General features: G+C 35.7%; 1 protein-coding gene across 6 annotated transcripts in view; it reads left to right on the top strand.

Moving 5' to 3' along the window:
• BBX (BBX high mobility group box domain containing) overlaps nucleotides 1-23937 on the top strand; it is a 268615-nt gene that overhangs the window by 174534 nt on the left and 70144 nt on the right. For all 6 annotated transcript variants that reach the window (XM_055316272.1, XM_055316271.1, XM_055316267.1 and 3 more), the window contains 3 exons: nucleotides 2187-2426; nucleotides 12682-12877; nucleotides 20306-20373. In XM_055316272.1, coding sequence (XP_055172247.1) covers nucleotides 2187-2426; nucleotides 12682-12877; nucleotides 20306-20373 — 504 coding nt within the window. The remainder of the gene's footprint in view (nucleotides 1-2186; nucleotides 2427-12681; nucleotides 12878-20305; nucleotides 20374-23937) is intronic.

The following is a 23937-nucleotide window of genomic DNA, read 5'->3' as shown; positions in this document are numbered from 1 at the left end:
TAAGCTTCTTGGTCCAGGATCTTGTCTTATTTATCTTTTTTTCCAGCTCTTGGCTTGAATTTTATAATTTAGTAACTGAATCAAGAGTTATTCTCTGAAGGGAAAATATAATTACTTCCTCAAACTACATAATATACTTTTTATGCCTTGATTTTTCTATAGCTACTTAGGTTCGGAATGCTAAATAAATATTCTTTATTATTTAGCATTCAAAACGCTAAATAAATATTCCTTAAAAATGCACATCATTGTTAATGATTGTATACATAATGAGGAGACTAAATCTGTAGCCTTCACTCCCAATAATAATCTCTAGGGTATTTCTAAATCATATAGCTATGACTTTAAGATTGTTCCACTGTACTGTGTTGTTTGAAGATAATTGATGGTTAACTAAATGCATCTGCAATACTTAATTTAAACTTTTAACAGCTTTTTAAAAATACAAATTGGATTAAGCTAGTGATTTGTCCTAGAGTATCTGTAGCAGTTTCCCAATAAACAAAAGAACATGGTTGCCTTACAGTAGTGGTTCTCAGAATGTGATCTTCAGACCAGCAGCACCTGGGAACTTGTTAGAAATAGAGATTCTGGGCAGCCTGGATGGCTCAGCAGTTTAGCACCGCTTTTAGCCCAGGGCATGATCCTGGAGACCCGGGATCGAGTCCCATGTCAGGCTCCCTGCTTCTCCCTCTGCCTGTGTCTCTGCCTCTCTCTTTCTCGCCTGTCTTTCATGAATAAATAAAAATCTTTAAAGAAAAAGAAAAGTCTCTGGAAGAGTCTGACCAAAAAAAAAAAAAAAAGAAAAGAAAGAAATTCTTAAGGCCCACTCCAGCAGATATACCGCATTGCAAACTCTGGGAATGGGACCTAACGATCTCTGTTTTAACAAGACCTCCAGGGATTCCACTGCCCACTCAAGTTGAAGAACTAATGCTCTATTGTATGATGCAGACTAACAACTACCTCAGTCCTTCTTGATTTTAGCTATGAAACAAATTAAAGAGATAGTTTTAGTCAGCCTTCTGGACTTCTGTTCATGGTTGCACTTTTTCCAAGAAATAGCATAGGATCATATTTAACAATTTGAATATACTCTGAGATTCTGTGATCAAGAAGTATCAGCAGCCATGTGCAGGAAGTAATGTAAGAGATTAGACGCAGAAAGACTAGGCTAGAGCATTGGAAATAATTACACATATGGAATGGGCAGGACCAGAGCTTTGTAGAAGTCCTCAAAGACCTCTAATTGAATGAAATGCTTAGGAAAGGGAGGATTCGGAATTGAATTTGAAGGTTTAAGCCTAGTTGAATTTATTCGTATTATCATAGCATTTCACTAAACAAGAAAGGTTGGGCACCTGGATTGCTCAGTGGTTAAGCGTCTACCTTTGGCTCAGATCATGATCCTGGAGTCCTGTGAACGAAACCTGCATCAGGCTCCTCAGAGGGAGCCTGCTTCTCCCTCTGCCTGTGTCTCTGCTTCTCTGTGTGTCTCTCATGAATAAATAAAATCTTTAAAAAATAATTTAAAAAAATAAGAGAAGTTGATATTTACAAAGTTGACAATTTATTATATAGTTTCTTCAAATGACTACTAAGGGTCTATTTTGATTTTTACAGTGGGAGGCTCCCCTTGTGCATAAAACACTGAATAGACTATATTAAATTTTTATTACCTATTATTTTGTTATACATTTTCATATTAACTATAGAAAAGGACTTTCCAAAGAGGAGAAACACCTAATATTCAAGGATTTTTTTGTGAATGTTGTTAACCTTGGAGACCCGTATGTCACTGAGTAGATTTATTTATTTACTGAGGAGTTAGTTAAGTACTGATGTTATATACCAGACATTGAGCTAGATGCTGTGGTTGTAAAAGTAAAAGAGCTTTTGTCCTCAAAGAGCTCACTGTTTAGTAGGGGAAAAATGTAAGCAATCATAACACGATAATATATGCTGTATTAGAGATATGCATAGGTTGCTATAGAAACTAAGCAGAATAAGCAACTAAGCAAGTTGGTTACCAACCACTAATAGTGGTTGATGATTAATTTTTTTTCTACTTTGTGAGTTGTTTAAATGAAGCTAAGAAAAAATACAATTTGAGAACCAAAACTAACTTAAAAGCAAAACTGACCAGGATGTGTTAAACATCTGGCTTTTTTTTGGGTTGGTAATAGGTTCAACTTCTTGGGGCCGATGGCCTAGAGCAAGATGTTGGTGAGACTGATGATGAATCACCAGAGCAACGAGCCCGGAGACCAATGAATGCATTTCTCTTATTTTGCAAACGTCATCGCTCTCTTGTACGTCAGGAACACCCCAGGCTTGATAACCGAGGTGCTACCAAGATACTGGCTGATTGGTGGGCTGTTCTAGATCCAAAGGAAAAGCAGAAATATACAGACATGGCCAAGGAGGTAGGTTACGATGACAAGGTTTTATGGTGGCTGTGAGCAATCAATCCCATATCCCAGCCTTCATATATGGAGTACCTGTTGAAGGTCTAGCAGCACAAAGCGGAATCCTGAATCAGGTGTTATGTGTAAACATAAGAGCTTTGTTTCTATCCCTAAATAACAAGTCCACCTTACAAATGCTGGTGGAGATGCTGAGAGTAATCCATTGCCAAGTTTTCTCATTGTGTATGCTTCCACAGATTGACGTCAGGGGTTGATTTTTATGAATGGTAATTTATTTATTATGAATGGTTTTTTTTTTTAAATTTTTTTTTTCCAGGAACCCAGCTTTTCCTGTCAGAGAATGCCCATGGTAAAGATAACAATCTTAGGTTACTCTAGTTGTGGCATGGGAAAGAGTCTTGATCTAGTTCTAACGCTAAATAACCTTGTGATAGTATCTGAGTCAGTCTCTGGGTTTCAGTCTATTTTTTTGTTTTGTTTTGTTTTGATATTAGAATAAGGAAATTGGGCAAAAACTTCTATCCCTTCCAGTTCTAACATTTTTTTTTCTTTTGTAATAAGTAGTTATTAAGAGATGTGCTTTGATTTATTTTTATTCTATAGGTAGTACAGCCTGAATATTTAAAACTAGTGAAGGAATGAATGGCAGCAAAACATGTACTGTGATTAAGTGCATACATATAAATAGTTTAGGCAGAAGTATTTCCATACAGGAAGACTATTCAGAAAGGTGGGACATGCATCTATTCTGATACCAGTGACTGAATTCCTTCAAAAACTATATACCAGTCCATTTTTAAATTACTCTGAAATTAATGTGAGTTCATTATGCTTCTAAAATGTATTGTGTAGGAGCACCTGGGCAGCTCAGTGGTTGAACATCTGCCTTCAGCTCAGGTCGTGATCCTGGAATCCTGGTATCCAGTCCCACATTGGGCTCCCCAACCAGGAGCTTGCTTCTCCCTCTGCTTATGTCTCTGCCTCTCTCTGTCTTTCATGAATAAATAAGTAAATAAATAAACCTTTAAAATGTATTGTGTAATGGATTTATTAGCAAGTGAAGGAAAAGCAAAGATATAGCATTGTGGTTAAACTTGAATAATTCTCACATTACTCCTTCAGCATCCTAACTTGTGAACAATCTCAATTCATGAAAACCCCTGCCACCCAAACATTTGGTTAAATTCTATGAAAAGATGAACGAACCAGCAGGGGACAAAAATAGAGAGTTTCAAGTGACACATTTTATTAGACATCTCAGTATGTGGAAAAATAATTCTTTGAATTGCTGTGGTTTTACTGAGTTGTTTAACAAGCTAACATGTAACATAAAAATTTCTTATGCAATCTTAAAGGATATTTGAATCCAGAATATATGATTGGCATAAATGTTATGTAATTAATGATCATGTAAAACTTTGTGAGTTGGCTATTGTTAAAGACATGATTTTGGCTATGTAGCGCATTTGGAAAATTTAAAATCAGTTCCAGTAACCTACATGATTTTAAATGTTTCAGTAAACTTTACTAGCATAACAGTAATTAACAGCATTTTCCCATTAAATAGCCTTAGATTTTTTTTTATAGTTCTACACTTATATGGCAAAATAAACAATTATCTGAAACCTCATACGGAACCACATTAGCTTCTTATAATTAAACACTTGAGTTTGGTTTTGGATTGCTGTTTTTTTATAACATGCAGCCTGTCCCAAGTACTTTGTTTGCCTTTTCTTAAATACTGCTAATTTACAAACCCAATAGGTGGCCACTTTTAAGAGGAGGAAGTAATATGTTCATACAGGAAATGTCTTACTAATTACTTAATTACGTTCACAATATTTGCCATTGTGGCGCCCTCATGAAATCTGTTAAGGTGGCCTCCTGCAATCTGCTACTCACCAAGGCAGATCTTTAACCTTGCAACCTGCCTTGTTTACAGTTGGCTCTTAGGAAATGCTGTCTCAGTTCTAGTGTGAAGTGTGTAAGGTTCAGCTACTTTCACAGTCACTATATAGTTGATTTTAGTCATAAGTGATCCTGACTTGTTTCAATGTATTTACTACTTGGTTTCGAAATTACATTAAAGTGCAGGCAATTGTGCTGGTGCTCTTTGTGTTGATACTGCAGACTTCATTGCAACCTCAGTTTCCACAACAGAAACTTACTCGGAGGGCCTTCAGTATACCTAGTCTGTGGTGGTTGCTAGTGATGAATTTGGTCTCAGCTCCTCAAGGTCCTTTCACCCAGGCAGTCATTTTTAAAACTTTTCTATGTGTAATATTTTCATTTAAACACAGATTTTAATGGGATTCTCTATAGGAACAAGACATACTCTTTCAGGGTAGTTTTTGTATGGATATAAATACTTAAAAAGATTTTTAAAGCAGAAATGAGTAATAAGTCCTACAACTTGGGAGGGTTTATTTTTTTCACCTGTTAAAACTTTTTCTGATGCTTTTCTTGCTCCTGATTATCTTGTAGTGCATCTGGTGAGAGGAAACAGTCATTCTGGGATTTGTTTTCAGTTTCTTGAATTATTGCCCAGTACTAATTTGCATTGTTGGAAAAAAAAGGGGGGGGTTGTTGAATGAGGGTTTCATGCTGTCTGATTAATCTCATTAGAGCAATAACTGGTTATAAGTAATTATAAAAATACCATCTAAGGATATAGCCTGCGTCATTTTCTGAAATTCAGCAATGTACGGGACAATGCAGTGTTGTGGATGTTCCCAGGTTCGAACTGTGTGACTGCTGGTTAGGAGGCGCAGAAGCAATCTTACTTTTCTCTTTAACATCGTATGGCCATACTCTTAACAGATTCAGGAATACAAGCCCACATTTTTGCTTAGGTTATTGCTAGAACCTTCCGCTGGTCCCTTAAACTAATGACCGTATGAATTAATTTACAATCAGTTTAGAAGATCACCTGTCTAGACCTTTAGGAAGAGCAGACTTAAGTGCAAAGAAGAGAGGAGGATCTGGAAAGTTAAAAACAATTTTTTTTTTATTTTATTTATGATAGTCACAGAGAGAGAGAGAGAGAGAGAGAGAGAGGCAGAGACACAGGCAGAGGGAGAAGCAGGCTCCATGCACCGGGAGCCCGACGTGGGATTCGATCCCGGGTCTCCAGGATCGCACCCTGGGCCAAAGGCAGGCGCCAAACCGCTGCGCCACCCAGGGATCCCCCAGTTAAAAACAATTTTGAATGAGTTTATAATACCTCTTCCTTTCTTTTTTGTCTGATCTGTCAGGATCAGAGGCAAAAGGTAGAATGGATACATTTAGTGATTGGTTACTTCATTCTAAGATCGATGTTTTGCATAAGCACAAATGCGTAAAGTCTGTTGTGATCATTCTTCTTCTTCAGAGCAGGGCCCTAACACTCGTTGGAGTTAGTATCTTGACCAGTCACACATTGTGGAGCTGGGATATTGTTGCCTGTTTGATTCTAGCACTCTTACTATTTATTATGCGCTGCTCACTTAGATGCCTGCCAGATACGGAGTTTGAGTAATCATGGTAAAAATGGTAACAGTAAGATGTCACGAGTCTGTGAGAAAACTGCTTGAGCTGGGGTGGGTGTTAGTGGGGATATTTCAGCAGAGGCTTTATGAAGTTGATAGAATCTGTCATGGGTTTGGTATAGAATTCAGAGAGAAAGGCAGGAGTAAGAGCAAATGTGGGATAGTGAGAACAATTTGGGGAATAAGAACGTCTGTTTTACCTAAAGTCTAGGATATGTGTAGGGTACTAACAGGAAATGTTGATGTAAAGTCAAAAAACATGAGACCAGCCTGACAAGTTTGAAGGTTCAGTTGTATGTCAATAAAATAGTTATGGAATTAAATGCAATAAAATGCAACCTGAACGTAGATTATAATAACCTTTTGTAAATGCTGGTATCTCTTGCCATCAGGACCCTAGGAAAGGTTCTTATCACCACAAAACTCCATGAAGTTTTAGTGATTCATTCTTCCTTCGTATTTCTTAAAGGTAAAACTGAACTATTATTTATCCCCTTGCTTTGGCATTATTAGAAATGGATTCTTCTCCGAAGAAGACAGACTGTTATTTTCTCACATATTGTAACTGTAGAGAATTTTTGTTGAGTGTGACCTGCTGTGCTCACCAGTGTCTGTGTGCTCACAAGCATGCTGTGGCACCTTGCACTCTACTAAAGAAAACACCTCATTTTTCCAGCATCCTTGAGAAACTGGTTTTACACATAAGTGATTTCCAGGTAGATGAAACTTTGCTGTTCCCTCAAACACTTAATTTTATATATTTATCCTGGAAACTTTTAAAATTTTTGTTTATATACTTAAAGCATTCAGAATGCCTTCTGAATATTCTTGAAAATTTCAAACCATTATTTCCAAACAATATTATTTTATAATCTGTAATTCGGTGAGACTTTTGTGAACAGTTTATTTTGAGATGATAATTCTTGAATATTGCTCTATTCTGCCCAGGGTTCTTTTATAAGTATTTAACTCATTTAATCCTCATCATAATCGCAGGAGGTAGATTTTTTGTTTTTCCCCAAAAGCTTTTAAACCTGACCTTAGTGAGACCCAGAACAGTAAAGTGAGTTATCCAGGGAAGCAAGTTAGTAGTAGTAGAGTTTGAGTTCTCATAGTTGACTTTCTCCCCTCTCAGACCTTTCTCGGTTCGACCTCTGTAAAATGTCAGTAAAGATGCCTGCCCTCCCCTAGGGTTGAGTAAAATGCAAATAAGCAGTGTACGTACAAGCATTCTGTAAAGCTTAAAACACTCTACCAGTGGTAGTTTTGTCACTTTCCTGATAAGCATACTTAAGTATATATTTGATACTTTGCTACCAAGTGATTATTTACTGTATTTATGAGGACCTGTTAACACAATGAAGGGCTACTAAAATGCAGAACTGCAACACAAAACCACCAAAACTAGTTGTGTTGTTTGCCCTACTTTGCACGTCCATCCAATGATGTTCAGTTGAGTGAGCTAACTAGTTGATTTCAGAAATACTCGTTCTTTTAGTTAGTAAACACTAACATTTAAATATTCAAATCAAAAAATTATAAACACTTTATAAGGAAGCCATTGCTAGTGATGAAGAATAGATTCCACAGCAAGTACTATATTGAGAACTTAAGCTGAATCTCTTAAAATTCATTTTGGTATTGGTTTCAGATACTAATTTTTAGGTTGACTGAGAGACCTAATATTCAATATCCTGTAAGATGTTACTGTAGTAAATCTTGATTACTTTGGAATTGGTATTGATTCTAGGGATGTAAATAAATAATTTTTACACTGTTTGAAAAATTACAAATTCCTACTGTAAATTATTTTGTAAGGAGAAAATATGAAATTGTTTAAGAAAAGTACTAAACCTTAGCAAACACATTTTATTAAAAGAAAATGTGACATTTTATAATTCAAGTTAATATGAATTTATTAATACTTTTTATGTATTAATCTGTGAAATGTAGATAATGTTTTCTTTCCCAGATCCCTGTGTACTTTTCACAAAGTAACAGAATTACATTTTAAAAGAAATTCTGAAATTTTGATTCTTTTTCCCTTAATGCTAATTAAACTGACTTTTTCTCCTGATTTACCTAAATTGGGGAGTAAAATTATCCTTTTAAAAAATTTACATACGAAAAAAATTACATATGAAAATGAACTACTCTTGCCATGATAATCTTCCAACCAATTTAGGTGACCTTATCTATAGCCAAGTCAGTTTTTCCTTCATAACTTTTCTGTAGTAGAACCAGTTTCCTGGTCACTTATTCAAGTCACTTTTTGAAGTATATAATTTTTATTGGAGTGGCTTTATCATGAAAGTCATGGAGGTTAATGTATAACTTAAAATATTTTTGTCTGTCAAAACCATAAACTTCCATGTTCTGTCACATAATACAGTCTCATTTTTTTCTTATTAAAAATATCTAGTAAAAATAATTCAAATCAGATGGTTATCAGATAGCCATCAGGTTTTATTATCTAAATGAACAATTTTAGCTCCTAGAACTAAGAAAGTACAGATTAGTGCCACTTCTCAAGTGTCCCCTCTCCTTTTCCACCCTTGTATAATGTGATTTCTGTTTCTGATGTGAAGAGGTACAGCTGTCTCAAAATTTATTATGCTAAGGGTGACTTACACCCCTCCAGAGTTACAAAATTAAAATGTAACAAAATTAAAAATGTGTTATACCTATTTTCTAAAAATCAGATAATTTTTTGTATAAAAATTTTCTATAATTTCTCCTCCATGGTTCTGGCAGGTTGTGTTTTTTAAATCATGGTGATATTTCATATATTTGCACCTGAATCAGCTATCTTTATTGGTATAGACATTTCCAGGATTCTACCTTACTCTCACCAGGGTTGCCAATTTCTTTTTCACTGTGTTGAGAAAATCTAGACTAGTAATAGCTAGAAATACAACTGAATTTTAGATGGCACCCCCTCCTCATTAAAAACAAGTAATTGGAGAACTGTTAGTGTATTTTTTTTTATTAATATTAAGGTGCTTTTTAAGGTCAAATTTCCATTCTTATAAATGATCCAGAAAGGTATTTAATGTTAAGACCCAAGATTAACACAAATAGAGTATTGTTTTTTGATACATAATAATGTCATTATCACATATGAAGTAAGCAAAATACTGTGACAGAAGGTGTGCATTTAAACCATTATTGAATAACAGTGACTCACTATTACTGCTAATAAAATGTGGTGGTGGTTGGGATCAGGGAGGAGGGAGCCAGCAATGGCTGAGGACCTTGTATAAATAACAAACTGTGTCTGAAAAGTAGATGCACTTAGTTATCTGATAGTTGGAAATTTGAAGGAAAAAAAAAATGGAAGCCATGAGGTGAACTTTAATTTTCATGGGAGATTTTTGAAAATCATTATTTTAGCAAGAGTTTAGTTATCTACAAAACTGGACCAGTAGGCCTGTGATTGACATTACGGATGAAACAGGTTCCCCTCTCACCCGTAGCATGAAGAGCCCTGCCCTGGAGATTCAGATGGATGGGGCCTATCTCTTTGGCCCTTTAAAACCTGTAATGATGGATTTGTGTCCACATAGTTGACGAGAATGCTAACAGTTTCACTCAGCTGTTTGCTTCATACTATATATACAGTCTTCCTTCATTTCTTCCTCACTCAGCCTTCTCTGTAATCCCTTTCCTAATAACCTCATCACAACAAATGATGAAGCCTCTATGTTGTTTGTTATAGTTGAATCAGAGCAAGTGATTGATGAGGTGCCCAGTTCCAAGGACAGAGAGACATCCTCATACCCCAAGGCTTTTTCTGCCTCTGCCTTCACTTGGTGTTCAAGTGTGTTTTTACATGAATTTATGGTATCTCCATGTAAGCTTTAAATTCCTGAAGGACAAGGACGCATGTTGTTCTTTGCTCTATCTCCCACGTTCTTACTGCTCTTGCTCAATATACTTCTGATTGAGCTAATGAATGTTAGCTCATTTACATCAAGTTTAAGGATCTTCGAGATTAATATGGTGTTACAGTTACAGAGTATTGTCCCTCCTAGTGAATTCTCAGTTACCACTTTCCAAAAAACCCCCACATCCTCTAGCACTTTCTCTCGCCTTCTATTCTTCAACCTAAAGGGAGCTTCCCCTTTTACAGATCCTTTGCAAAACCATTTTTCATGCCTGAAACCAGGGAAAGGCTTCTGAACCACACGTTAAAAACAAAAACAAAAACAAAAAAAAAACACCAAAGTGTTTGTGTGACTAATTGTGGATTGTAAGCAGTTTGAAGGTAGAGACTTTAATTCATGCTCTTGACGGTGTCTGTCATCTAGTCCAGCATCTTTTATAACGGGGACTTGCTTCTTTAAAAACCACAATTTTCGGGGGATCCCTGGGTGGTGCAGCAGTTTGGCGCCTGCCTTCGGCCCAGGGCGTGATCCTGGAGACCCGGGATCAAGTCCCACATCAGGCGCCCTGCATGGAGCCTGCTTCTCCCTCTGTCTATGTCTCTGCCTCTATCTCTCTCTCTCTGTGTGTCTCTCATGAATAAATAAATAAAATCTTTAAAAAATAAAAAAAATAAAACCACAATTTTCTTTTTAATTTCTCATGACAAATGTGTTAATTAATTTGTTTGAAAGTCTTTTGTCATTTTATGTAGAGTGGTGACCTTTGTCCAGATGACTGTTCATCTGACAAAACAGCCCATGTGCCTTTTCCTGGGACACAATAATGATGCATGTGTCTGTTACTTCCATTTTCACCTCACCCTACCATTTGTCACTTTCCACCTTCAGACAGGAGGCAAGGCTATTTGTCTGCATCAGCTTAATATGTAAATCCCCCATGCAGGTGAATGGAATGGAGTAGGATGTCTCTTGTATCACATCTGATACCTCCAAATTTATTCTGCTATATGATGGTGAATTCTAGTTTGGCTCTGGCCTTGCATCCTATTTTAATTATTTGTGTAAGAAAAGTGGAACAGTATTTTTTCATTATTTTGTGCTGACCTTCCTTCTGCATGTACCCATGTATCAGCATACAGATAACAGCTTTTAGGTTTAAAAAAAAAAAGATTCTGAAAACTTGAGTTAAGGTAATCTGGGGATAATTCTAAAATATGGATTATTAACACTTATTTATAATAGAGTTTTCATTTACATGATTTAAAGTAAAAAATGGAAACGTTTATTTGGATTATATACACTTTCTTATACCAAGGATGAAAGAGTCTTTTTTTTTTCCCCCCCGTTGGATTAAATAAAAAGCTACTTGGAGTGTATACTAAATTAGTTTACTTTACACATGGAATGACCATTTTAAAGGGCAAGCGTATGGGATTGAAACAGTTGTATTGATTTAATAAAGTTTCCAGCAGCTGGGAAAAACATTTTTATTAGATGATATAACTTTTGGCAATGTATAATGAATAGCAATAAATATTATTTCATTTAGTTTTATTGTCACAAAAGGGGAAAGAAGCAACAGAGATGGCAGAAAGAGTTCTAGAAGTCACAGAAATAGAGGGAAAAGGAGGATATTGTCAGTGAAGGCTGAAACCTCCAAGTATAAAGACATAAAGATTGTGATGGGTTAATTGCAACATCACACATCACACCTTTCAGCATGTTCACATTTGAAGTCCTAGGTGCTTATTATAAAATCCTGGGATGTTGGTGCTTCACAGATACTTAGCTTTTTACAAATTGAAGGTTTGTGGCAACACTATGTCAAGCAAGTCTATCGGCACCTTTTTCCAACAGCATCTTTGCTTTCTGTCTCTGTCACCTTTTGGTAATTCTTGCAATATTCATAGCTTTTTCATTATTATATTTGTTATGGTGACCTGTGGTCAGTGATTATAGCTTGCTGCAAGCTCAAATGATGTTTAGCAATTTTTAGCAATAAAGAATTTTTAATTAAGATATTTCATTGTTTTTGCCACTAATAGACTAGTAGTGTAATAAAAATATAACATCTATATATACTGGGAAACCAAAAAATCCTCAGATAACTGAAAAGTTAAACATCAGCTTTTCCTACCTTATTCCCCTTCTCACCAATCTTGATCTTAGCTTGTTTATCCCAAAACTGGTTACTTTGCTCTGTTAAGTTTGCCTGTATTTCCCTTACCAGTACATCAAAGCATGGATTTAATTTTTTGGCATACTTGCAAAATTAAACAGTGAACAGAATCTGGCTCTGAATTGACTCATAGTTTGTAATGTGTACCTGATACCCACTTTGAACTGGGTGCCAAACGATGCACATGGTTTATTTACAATAACCCTGTGTAATGGTGTTATTCTTCCTAGTTTATGGAAGCTAAAGGTTAAGCCCAGAGAGGTTACATTCTCCATCTTTGGTTACTCTAGCTGTAAGTGGAGGTGATAGGGTTTGAACTCTGATGTTTCTGCCTTCAAAGCCTTGCTCCTTCCCTTACAAATAACTCTGGCTCTACCATAGTAAGATATCTTTTGGATACTTAAAAAATGGTGTGGGTCAAAAGATACAAATATATTGTATCTGTATCCATCTTCCACAAATGAACTTTCTAGTTAAATCCATGTCCTATTGCTAAAGCCCTGGGCTGAGATTATCATTCTTCTATAAAGAAAGCCACAGAAGTTACTGAATGTATTGTTTCATTCGTTATTTAATGGTATGGGGGAGGTGACATATGAAGGCTATTAGAACTTTTTTAGTCTGTATATTAAAATCTATTATCTATTCTTTATTTACAGTATAAAGATGCATTTATGAAAGCAAATCCTGGCTACAAATGGTGTCCTACCACAAATAAGCCTGTGAAATCCCCAACACCCGCTGTCAATCCACGAAAGAAACTATGGGCTTTCCCATCTGACTCTTCAAGAGATTTACCAAGCCCCAAGAAAGCAAAGACTGAAGAAATGCCTCAGCTAAACTTTGGAATGGCTGGTGAGTTCAGACAGTGTTTCTAACTATTCTTTCTGAAAGAGAAGGCAATACATCTAGATAGTATTTTTAATGAATTATATATACACAGAGAGCGAGAAACAAAATTTAAACAAAAAAAAATTTAAACCAGTGTGAAGCAATGCAAAGATATAGCATATCTGAAAGCTCTGAAATACAACATACATAGAATGTGTTTGTATGGGACGCCTGGGTGGCTCAGCAGTTGGGCGTCTGCCTTCAGCCCAGGGCGTGATCCTGGAGACCCGGGATCGAGTTCCACATCAGGCTTCCTGCATGGATGGAGCCTGCGTCTCCTTCTACTTCTGCCTGTATCTCTGCCTCTCTTTGTGTCTCTCTCATGAATAAATAAATAAAATCTTTTTAAAAAATAAAATAAAAAATAAACTTCTATCCTTAAAAAAAAAAAAAAAAGAATGTGTTTGTATATTTAAAGGAAGTGTAAGTGTGGACCAAGTAGTAGAGTCATTACGTATATGTGGATTTCTGACACATTATGGAAAGGCAGACTGCAATGTAGAAATTAAGAACTCAGGGAATTTTATAATGTAACAAAGTAGTTTACACATACATACTATTAGGCTATCCCAGTAAGTAACTTAGTTATTGTGGGTACTAAAAAGCTATAATTATATTGATCATCTGAGAATTTGAGACATCTAAGGCAAGAATATGAACAGTTCCATCACACATCTGAGATGGATCTGACAGCTGTTTCTTAGAAGGAATTCCCATCCTATCCCCCTACCCCCATTGCTGTATGAGCTAGGCAAATTAAAACTTCCAGATGGTCCCATTTGTTTTGGGACCTTTAATACTCTTTGGGTGGTAAGGAATGCTAAAGCATTTATTACCGTGAAATAAAGTACTTATATTCATTCTGCAAAGAGCTCTGTCGTCCTGGCTATTGCAGTGCAGTAATCAAGAGAGAAATTTTTCAGGATGAAACTGGGAAATTGAGCAGGGTGGAAACCATGGAGTTGATATTGAGCTAAATGGTTCCTGTTTCATTATATATTATAAATAAATTTTCTTCAAAATGAGAGCAGTGAACCATTTGCAGTATGAAGACCCTGGGAAAAGAGGTTAAGCAATATTGTGGTAACACTTCTTTTGTTTTTTAATCCAGTTTTATTGAGAAATAATTGACCTACATTGCTGTATAAGTTTAAGACATACAGACTGATGGTTTGATTTACATAAATTGTGAAATGATTACAGTAGATTGAGCTAACATCTGTCTCCTCATATAGATACAATAAAAAGAAAAAAACAGGGAAAAATGTTCTCCTTGTGATGAGAATTCTTAGAATTAACTCTCTTAACAACTTTCCTGTTTGTTATACAGCTATGTCAGCTATAGGCATGATGTACATTACATCCCTAGTATTTATTTATCCTGTAGTAGGAATTTGTGACCAGCTTTCCTCCAATTCTTCCTCCTCCTATCTCTCTGCCTCTGATAATTACAAGTCTGATTTCTTTTTCTGTTATTTCTTTCTCCCTTTTTTTTTCTTTTTTTAAGACTCCACATATAAGTAAGATCATATAGCATTTGTCTTTCTCTGATTTATTTCACTTAGCATAATGCCTTCAGGGTACATCCATTTTGTCACAAATGGTAGGATTTCCTCATTTTTTATGGTTGAAGAACATCTCATTTTGTGTATGTGTATATGTATCTACATACACTGTCACTACACACACACACACACACACACACATATACACACACACAATATCACATCTTTATCCGTTCATCCATCAATGTTCACAGGTTGTTTCCACTCACACATGGAACATTTTCTAGGACAGACCGTATGTCTAGAACACAAAACAAGTCTCAGCAAATTCAAGAAGATTAAAATTAATTACCAATTATCTTCTGACCACAATGGCATGAAACTAGAAATCAAAAATAAGAGGAAAATTGAAAAATTCAAAACCACGTAAAAATTAAACAGCACTCATAGAACAACCAATGGATCAAAAAAGAAAGGAAATAAAATGTTTCTTGAGACAAGAAAATGGAAACCTGATATACCAGAATTTTTGGATGCAGCAAGAGCAGTTCTAAGAGGGAAGTTCATAGCAACAAATGCCTATATTAAGAAGCAAGAAAGATCACAGACACACCCTAACTCTATGCCTTAAGGAATTCGAAAAGAACAGAGTTCAGTTAGCAGAAGAAGGGAAATAAAGATTCAATCAGAAATAAATGAAATAGAGAACAAAAAAACAAGAGAATAGGCTAACCAAACTAAGAGTTGGTTCTTTGAAGAGATAATAAACAAAATTTACAGACCTTTAGCTAGACTAATGCCTGAAAAAAGATAAAGGACCCAAATCAACAAAATTCTACATGAAAAAGGAGACATTACAACTGATACCAGAGAAATACAAAGGATCCGAAGAGGCTGCTCTGAACGGCTATATACCAACAAACTGGACAACCTAGGAAAAAATGGAGAAATTCTTAGAAACGTGCAATGTACCAACACCAAATCAGTAAGAAATAGAAAATCTTACTAGACCAATTATGGGTAAGGAGATTGAATTAGTAATCAAAAATTTTGCAGTGAAGAAAAGCACAAGACAAAATGGCTTAACTGGTGAATTTTACCAAATATTTAAAGAAGAATTAACACTAGTCCTTTTCAAATTCTTCCAAAAATATCAAAGAGGAGGGAACACCCCCAAACTCATTTTATAAGCCCCGCATTATTCTGATATCAAAACCAGAAAGAGACACTACTAGAAAAGTGTAAGCCAGGGTGCCTGGGTGGCTCAGTCGGTTAAGCCTCTAACTTTGGCTCAGGACATGGGTTGAGCCCCATGTCTAGCTCCCTGCTCAGTAGGAAGGTCCCTCTCTCTCTCTCTCTCTCTCTCCCCCTCCCCCACTTTTTCTCATTCTCTCTCTCTCTCTCTCTCTCTCTCTCAAATAAAAAAGGCCATATATAATTAGCCTATAGCTAACATCATACCCAGTTGTGAAAGGTGGAAAGCTTTTCCTCTAAGCTTTTCCACTCACCACTCTTACTCCGCATCATACTATAAATCTTAGCTAGAGCAATAGGCAAAAAAAAAAAAAAAAGAAAGAAAAGTAAAAGAAATAAGAATTGAAAAAGAAGAAGTAAAATTGTTTGTAGATGACAACACTATATTTGGAAAATTCTGCAGACTTAACCAAATAACTATTGGATCTAATCAATGAATTCAGTAAAGTCACAAGATACAATATTAATATAAAAAAAACAGTAGCATTTCTATACACTAACAGATTTTCTGTAAAAGAAAGAAATCAATCTCATTTATAATAGCATCAAAACTAGTAAGACACTTAGTAATAAATTTAACTAAGGAGGTAAAAGATCTTTGAAAAGTACAAGCCACTGATGAAAGTAATTAAAGAAAACATAGATGAATTGAAAGGTATTCTTTGTACATGGGTTGGAGGAATTAATATTGTTAAAACAGTACTACCAAAAGCTGTCTGTAGATTGAATGCAGTCCCTTTCAAGATTCCAATGCCATTTTTTTACAGAAGTAGAAAAAACACTACTAAAATTTATATGGAAACACAGAAGACCCTGACTAGCCAAAGAAATCCTGAGAAAGAAGAAGAAAGCAGGTGACCCCATACTTTCTGATATCAAGCTATACTATAATGCCATATTCATTAAGACAATATGGTACTGGCCTAAAAACAGACCAGTGGAACAGAATCGAGAGCCCATAAATAATCCCAATCATACACAATCAACCAGTATTTGACAAGGGAGCCAAGAATACTAAATGGAAAAAAAGATAATCTTTTCAATAAATGGTACTGGGGTAATTGGATACTCCTATGTAAAGAAATGACACTGGACCCTATCTTCAACCGTGAAAAGTTAACTTGAAGTGGTTTAAAGACTTAAGTGTGAAACCTGAGGCTATGAAAATCTTAGAAGAAAACATCAGACTAAAACTCCTTGACCTAGGTCTTGGTAATGATCCGTTTGGGATATGACACCTAATACATAAGCAACAAAATAGCAAGTGAGCAAGTGGGACTACACTACAGAGCTTCTGTACCGCAAAAGCAAGCATCAACAGAGTGAAAAGACCCCCTACAGAAATGGAAGAAATATTTTCTACCACATATCTGAGAAGAAGTTCATATCCAAAATCTGTCTGGAACCCATACAACTCAGTGGTCAAACAAAAACAAAAACACTTAAGTAAAAAGGGGGCAAAGGATCTGAATAGACATATCTCCAAAGATGTACAAAATGCCAACCAGGTACAGGAAAAGATGCTCAACATTACTAGTCATTAGGGAAATGCAAATTAAAATCACAAAGTGATAGTATCCCACACCTATTAGATTGAACATCATCAGAAAGACCAGCAATACCAAGTGCTGGTGAGGATGTGGAGAAAAGGTAGCCCTTGTGCACTGTTCATTGTAAATTAGTCAGCCACTAAAGAAATACAATATGGAGGATCCTCAAAAAGTTAAAAACAGAACTCAGCAATTCAGTGTGTTGTCATATTAAATGCCAAGAAATGCAGTCTAACATAATGCAGCATTCTGAGGAAAGTCTTCCGATTATTGCTGTGTAGGTGTCTGTAGGATAATTCTAGGTAAGCCCCCAAAATGATGCCCTGCATATCCCAGAAGAATCAAAACACAGAGCTCTGTCCTTGTTTAGATGTCGTTGTACCATTTTAGTTTCACCTTGCTTGTGAGCCGTCTTGGTGAGCTCTCTGGACTTCCCAAATTATATCAGATGAAGTGTTTTATAATAAAATGTTTTATCATCAGGACCCTGAAAGAGTATATGGATGATTGGCTACCAACCAAATTTCTTCGATTATCATTTGTCTTCTATGCCTTTTTCTCCCAGTTCTAAATCAATATCAGTAGGTGTTTTTCATACAGTAGCTCTTCACAAACCGATAATAATTGTAAATAAAGCTATGAAAGCTTTGAAAGCTATGAAAGGTACCTGGTTTTAGCATCATTTTGAACAGTTTATTAATCTATCTTTTGTACCTACAAATCGAAAGTTTAAGACCTAGACATCATCCAAGATACTTACAGGTCAACTTTACAACCACAGTGTTCTTTAAAGTCAAAGAAGGAAAACACTTTAAATTTCTCTCATTATGTGAGGCTCTGTGACAGATGTCAGTAGTCCATGGTCAGGTCTTTATTAAGCTAGTGTATAATGGATAACATTGTTCTGAAATTTCCAGTTGTGTCTCTTGCAGCACAATGAAAGCAAATGGATTTACCTTTAACTAAAATGGGAGGCTTAGCTTTTTGAATCTAGGGGATCCTTATAGGGCCTTTAGAGGACAGTGTAGGTTTTTCCTCAATAATCTCTTTGTTTTTTCCAGTAGTCTTTGTAACATGACATTTTGCTATTTTGAATAATCCCAAAGCAGCTAAAATTGTATGATTTCCAAGAAGAGAAAGCTGTGTAGAATTTAATTTAGTACAGGTCCTCTTGGTAAAGAGAGAGCAAAGCATACTATGTGCATAGTTTTGATGTTTCTAGATAACATTGTGTAAGTATAAATTAATGTAAAGGATGGTGGTAACCTTTTGGTCTATGTTTTACTATCTACAGAGCAAACTTGCAAAGTCACATTGCTATAACAAATAAATTGTCATGTAAGCATGTTCCTATTTTACTTTAAAATTTGAACTAAGGCATTTTTATTTCTAATAGAAAGCTATCATCCAGTCCTTCTGATCTTAAGAATGACAGCTGCAAAAGTATTTAGCTACCCAAAGAACCAAATTAAAATTTACTTTCTGCTAAATTCATTTCCCCCTCATTTTAATTTTAAATAGATTTAAGTGTCTATTTTAACAAACACAGTAGTTCTTAAACTTAACATTTAATTGAAGATGGAATTTTTAAAACAACAATAAATAGCCTTGCTTCATCACAACAGCCAGAGTTCCCATGTATTCCATATGTGGCATCTTCCTATGTGGCTGCTTTGCAAAACTGAGCTATTTCTTGACCACTTGATCATTGGGTAACCTGTTTTTCCCTCTAATAACCTTTTCTTTCTTTCTTCGTAACAACTTCAAATTCTTTTTTCAGTTTATTAAAAAATTTGACTGTATATAAGATGTGGTTAATGTGGATTCATGAGTTAAAACAGATTGTGTACAAAGAAACGCTTAAAGTCCTATCTTTAAACAAAAAGAAAAACACCTCAGTGTCTTCAGGCAACAGTATGCCTGATTCTCACTTTTAATTGAAGAGAGATTCCTAAAAATAAAAATGCATTTATGTAGGACCCACATGCATGAGGATAGGCATTGAGCTAGGCACTGCCTCATATGTTATTTCAAGGCAAATCTGCAATTTAATTTGTTTTAAGACAGCCTTAAAGGATATAGGTTTCTTATTTTCTTTAATACTTGTTTAGTCATAACCCTGAGTCGTTGATCTACCACTTTGCTGTTTTTATTTTGTCTTTTTGTTTTTGTTGATTATTGAAGGAATGGAAACAATGGCCTTCAGTAATATAAAAAGGATTCATTTCAAATCCGAATAGTATTTTGAGGAAGCACCTGACTTCACCCCTAAGATTTAAAATATCAAAAACACATCATTGTCTAATTTAAATTTGTTTTTGAAAGTTTTAGAGAAAGACTATTTGAACAAAGCCCACTGGATTTTGAAAGGCTCATTTATAAGATATCTCTCTGTTCTCTTAGTTTCTCATATAGCCCAATACTTTTTAGCAGCCCTAATTTTACATGGTAGAAATAATAATTTGTGAATAACAATCTCCAACTTCTGAGACATGAAGCATAAGAACTCTTTTATTTTGTTTTAAAACTTTTATTTATTTATTTGAGAGCGAGCACAAGCTGGGTGAAGGGGCAGAGGGAGAAGCTGAGCTTCTTGCCCTACCTGAGCAGGTGGCCTGAAGCAGAGCTCAATTCCAGGACACCTGAGATCAGGATCCGATCCGAAGGCAAATGGTTAACTGACTGAGCCATCCAGACCCCTAGCACTCTTTTAAAAGTTTTATCTTTTATCTTTAAAATGTTTTTTTAAAAAATCCACTGAAACTCTGTATTCAGTAAGGCAAGAAGCATCATCTCATCACAGGAGGAGATAATTCCATTTATAAGTAGATGTGGTATTGAAGAAAGGGTTGTGTTGGAATGGTGGGACAATAGGGAGATTTAAAAGGCTCACAAAAGTATAAGTACTTAAGCATGTATATGCCAGATTATTGCTATATGAAGAGTTTTAAAAGTTTCCTGTAAAAAGTTATACATGTTCCTGTTGGAGTTTGAGTCTTTGTTAGTATCCTTTTTCAACTCTGCATGGATTACATGAACTTCATGCTTATAAATTGATAATTTCTTTGTTTTTGACTCTTTAGATCCTACACAGATGGGAGGCCTGAGCATGCTGCTTCTAGCTGGAGAACATGCTCTTGGAACACCAGAGGTAAGCCAGTCCTCATTCCTGCCCACTCTGCTCACGCCGGGGCTCGAAAACACAGACATGAGTATTCCGTTCACACTCTTAGTTCTGTAGTTTCCCTATGTAAGCTCATGAGCAAACTATCTATTTTTTGGTTAAAGATCTATATGTGCTTTGTTTTGTGCCTTGAGTATAATAGAAGTGGTATAAATAAACCCAAGAGAATGCAAATGAAGAAGTCGCGGGTGCAGATTTTTGAGATTCTGTGAACCTAAGAAAAAGAAATGGAATGTACAGATGATTAGCATTTGCCACGATTGTGTCATAGGTCTGTAGGATGGGTCCTATGATTCATTTTCTCTATTCACATAACGTACCCTGCTTTTGTGATGCTCTCATGTAGGCATGCTAGGGAAAGATGAGAGTTTTACTGTCAGTCTCTCTGCTGCCTGGAGAAATCCAAACTCCTGTTTTTGAAACATGGCATTCCAAAATGGTTTTATTTTTTAAAATGTAAATGAAAAGGACCCAAGCCCTCATGACCTTGGTTTTATGATCTCTCCTTTTCTTGCAGTTACTGGGCAGCTTTTACAAAACACTTTGAGGTATGGTTTTGATGGGCAGGTAGCAACAGTTGACCATGCATAGTTTGCATTTGTGGAATTTCTCTCCTTTCCAGACCCATTTAACAGACGCTAGACAAATTAACCTGCAGGTCATGTTATTTTACCACACTCAGGTACTTGAAATTGAGACTTTTCAGTCCCAAGCAGAGTCACTATTTACAGCCAAATAGCAGCTCAATTCTGTTGCAGATACATATATTTTTTTCATACCTTTTTTTTTAAATTATGACCATGCCATACAGGATACCGTTGATTCCTATCAAATAGTGATTATAGAAGATACCGCGTACGATATTTATATCACAAAGGCTATTATGATATATAGTTTACTTATGTGACCCATAGCAGTTGACCATATATCCAATTTAACATAATTATTTTGATTCCATTCAGTTCAGTGTAGCAAAAGACTGTATAAACTGTTGCACTGGTAGTTATTTACATTGTACTAATCCTTGGCTGAGAAAAATAAACATGTCATTTTGTACCTTTGCGTACTTATTATTCAGCATGTTTTTACTTCCTAACACAATAGAATTCTCAGAAGTCATTTTGCTCTCTGACACATGGCTGCCTAATAGCAGTCAGACCGACTCTCACTTAGGTATAGAATATCGCAAGCATGTTCCAAAAGGTGAATGTTGGAATAATAATGCACACTTGACCTTTAAACACAGTGTGACTCATGATTTCCAAGAATGTACTGTATTGTGAAAGTCAGCATCATCTTTTCAACAGATTGTATTATAATGATGTTTTCTCCCTAACTCCTGTTATCCTTCTTCTAAATTTCAGGAACCACATGTAAATAAATAAATATTTGTAGAACTTAGAGATGAAAATGTTGGTCAAAAAAAGACTGTTGCCCCCACCCCCATCCTTTTGCTTAAAGTTTCTCTCTTGGGCTTGTTTCAGTGAGAAGTTCTCCCTTTTAAGAACAGCAGATTTTTGACACAAGTAATTTAAACAATGGTCAGCTTTTTGTTTCTGAGGAAGGGGAATTGTTTGGAGAATTCTCAAGCTAAAGAAGTTTATAAGGGTAAATTATTTAAAGAAGGGAACCACGTAGGAGAAGGGATCTATGCTAGGGAAGGAGTTGCCAGCATGTAGGTCTTTAAGAACCATTTCTACGAATATAGCTCTTTCTTCTTACTTCCTCATTCTCATCTCAGAGGTATATTTAGGTCATTATTGAAACTAATCTTGAGATACTGAAATAATAAAGCAGCGAATATTATACAAAATTAAACTGTGTCTAAATATGGTTCGTTTTGAGAGTTCATACCATACATATCAGTAGACTTCATTTAGCACCTATTTTCTTTAATTTTTTAAAAAATATTTTACTTCTTCATGAGAGACTCTCACACACAGAGAGAGAGAGAGAGAGAGGCAGAGATATAGGCAGAAGGAGAAGCAGGCTCCTTGTGGGGAGCCCAATGCAGGACTTGATCCCAGGACCCTGGGATCACGACCTGAGCCAAAAGCAGATGCTCAACCACAGCCACCCAGGCGTCACTAGCACCTGTTTTCTATGTAAAGTCTTGTCTCATTCCAAATATGTAAACATGATCATAGAACTTTAGGGGCCTATATACAGGCAGATGATAAACATAAGACAAATGTAGTAAATACATACTTAAATTTTCCTAAGAAAATTATCCAAGTAATAAGAGAGAGTTACAGAAATTCATACTGCTGACATTTGGAACAATTACTGTGATGTCTGTTTATAACTGTTAGGTAGGACCAGTCAAATAAAGTGACATTTTACAAAAATTCTGCCACAGAGAAAGTCTAATCATAACAGCTTTTTAAAATGCCATGATAGATTTATTCTGAAATATTATTTTTAAAGGAAGGAGATTTTCCTTTGTTCATTAATCTGAAACCTAATTACATAGAAAAAATCCTCAAAAGTCTATATTTTTAAATGTAGAAATTTTAATGTAGGTGGTAGTTTTTAAAAAAGAATTCTAGGAGCACTTGAGTGGCTCAGTGGTTGAGTGTCTGCCTTTGGCTCAGGTCATGATCCCAGGGTCCTGGTATCCCACAGGGAGCCTGCTTCTCCTTCTGCCTATGTCTCTGTGTCTCTCATGAATAAGTAAATAAAAAATCTTTAAAAAAAAACTCTAGAAGGCATAGAGATTTGCTGTAAATAATAAATAATATATCTGAATATCTTCTAATATCTAAAGTAATAAAATTCCAGATTAAAAGCTTCTGAAGGGGGCTGTTAGTAAACACATAATATAGAGAACAGCTTGGATCAGTATTGAAAAAGACCAAACTCAGTAGGGGAACTGAGTCAGCACCAGAAAGTCCTCCTTACTGGAACAAGAGGAGAGATGGTTTGGGCAGTAATAGAAAATTTAAAAGAGTAATCAAAGCTGATGAAAAGGTTTGAAGGCATCAATATATATTTAGTTGTGATGGAAGGTACGCTTTCAAGTGTGTGGGAAGTGTATTAGGTATTAGGTCTGTGATTTTAGAATGCTTTGTTCTTTTGTTGGAATCAATAGATAAGACAGTAGTGTTACAGTCAAACCACTTTTTTCTTTGCCTTCCATTCTGTAAAATGGAGCTAATAATAATAACACCCACTTGCCTCTTAACTTCCAAGATATCTGTGAAGATTTAAAAAACCTGTAATTAAATTAATTATATATTTATTATATATAATATATATAATATAATTGAAATTAAAACCTGTAAGGCTCTCTCCTGAAGAGCATTCCTGCAGGTACCTGGTATTATTACCCTAGGTTATTCTAGGCATTTCATACCTAACTTGACAGCTTAAATTTTATCAGGCATCAGTCCTACAGGATATTGTGTGCATTCTTGGCAGCTCATGGATGTGGACACACGCACGTACACACACACAGCTCCTTGTCCATTGAAAACTTGTAGGAAATTGCGGTTGTAATTTATTCTCTATCTCCAGGTGCTCAGGAAGGAG

The sequence above is a fragment of the Nyctereutes procyonoides genome, unplaced genomic scaffold (assembly GCF_905146905.1).
Source record: "Nyctereutes procyonoides isolate TBG_1078 unplaced genomic scaffold, NYPRO_anot_genome, whole genome shotgun sequence".
In the NCBI taxonomy this organism is placed as follows: domain Eukaryota; kingdom Metazoa; phylum Chordata; class Mammalia; order Carnivora; family Canidae; genus Nyctereutes; species Nyctereutes procyonoides.
The sequence above is the reverse complement of the archived record's forward strand: the minus strand, read 5'-3'. Positions and strand labels throughout refer to the sequence as shown.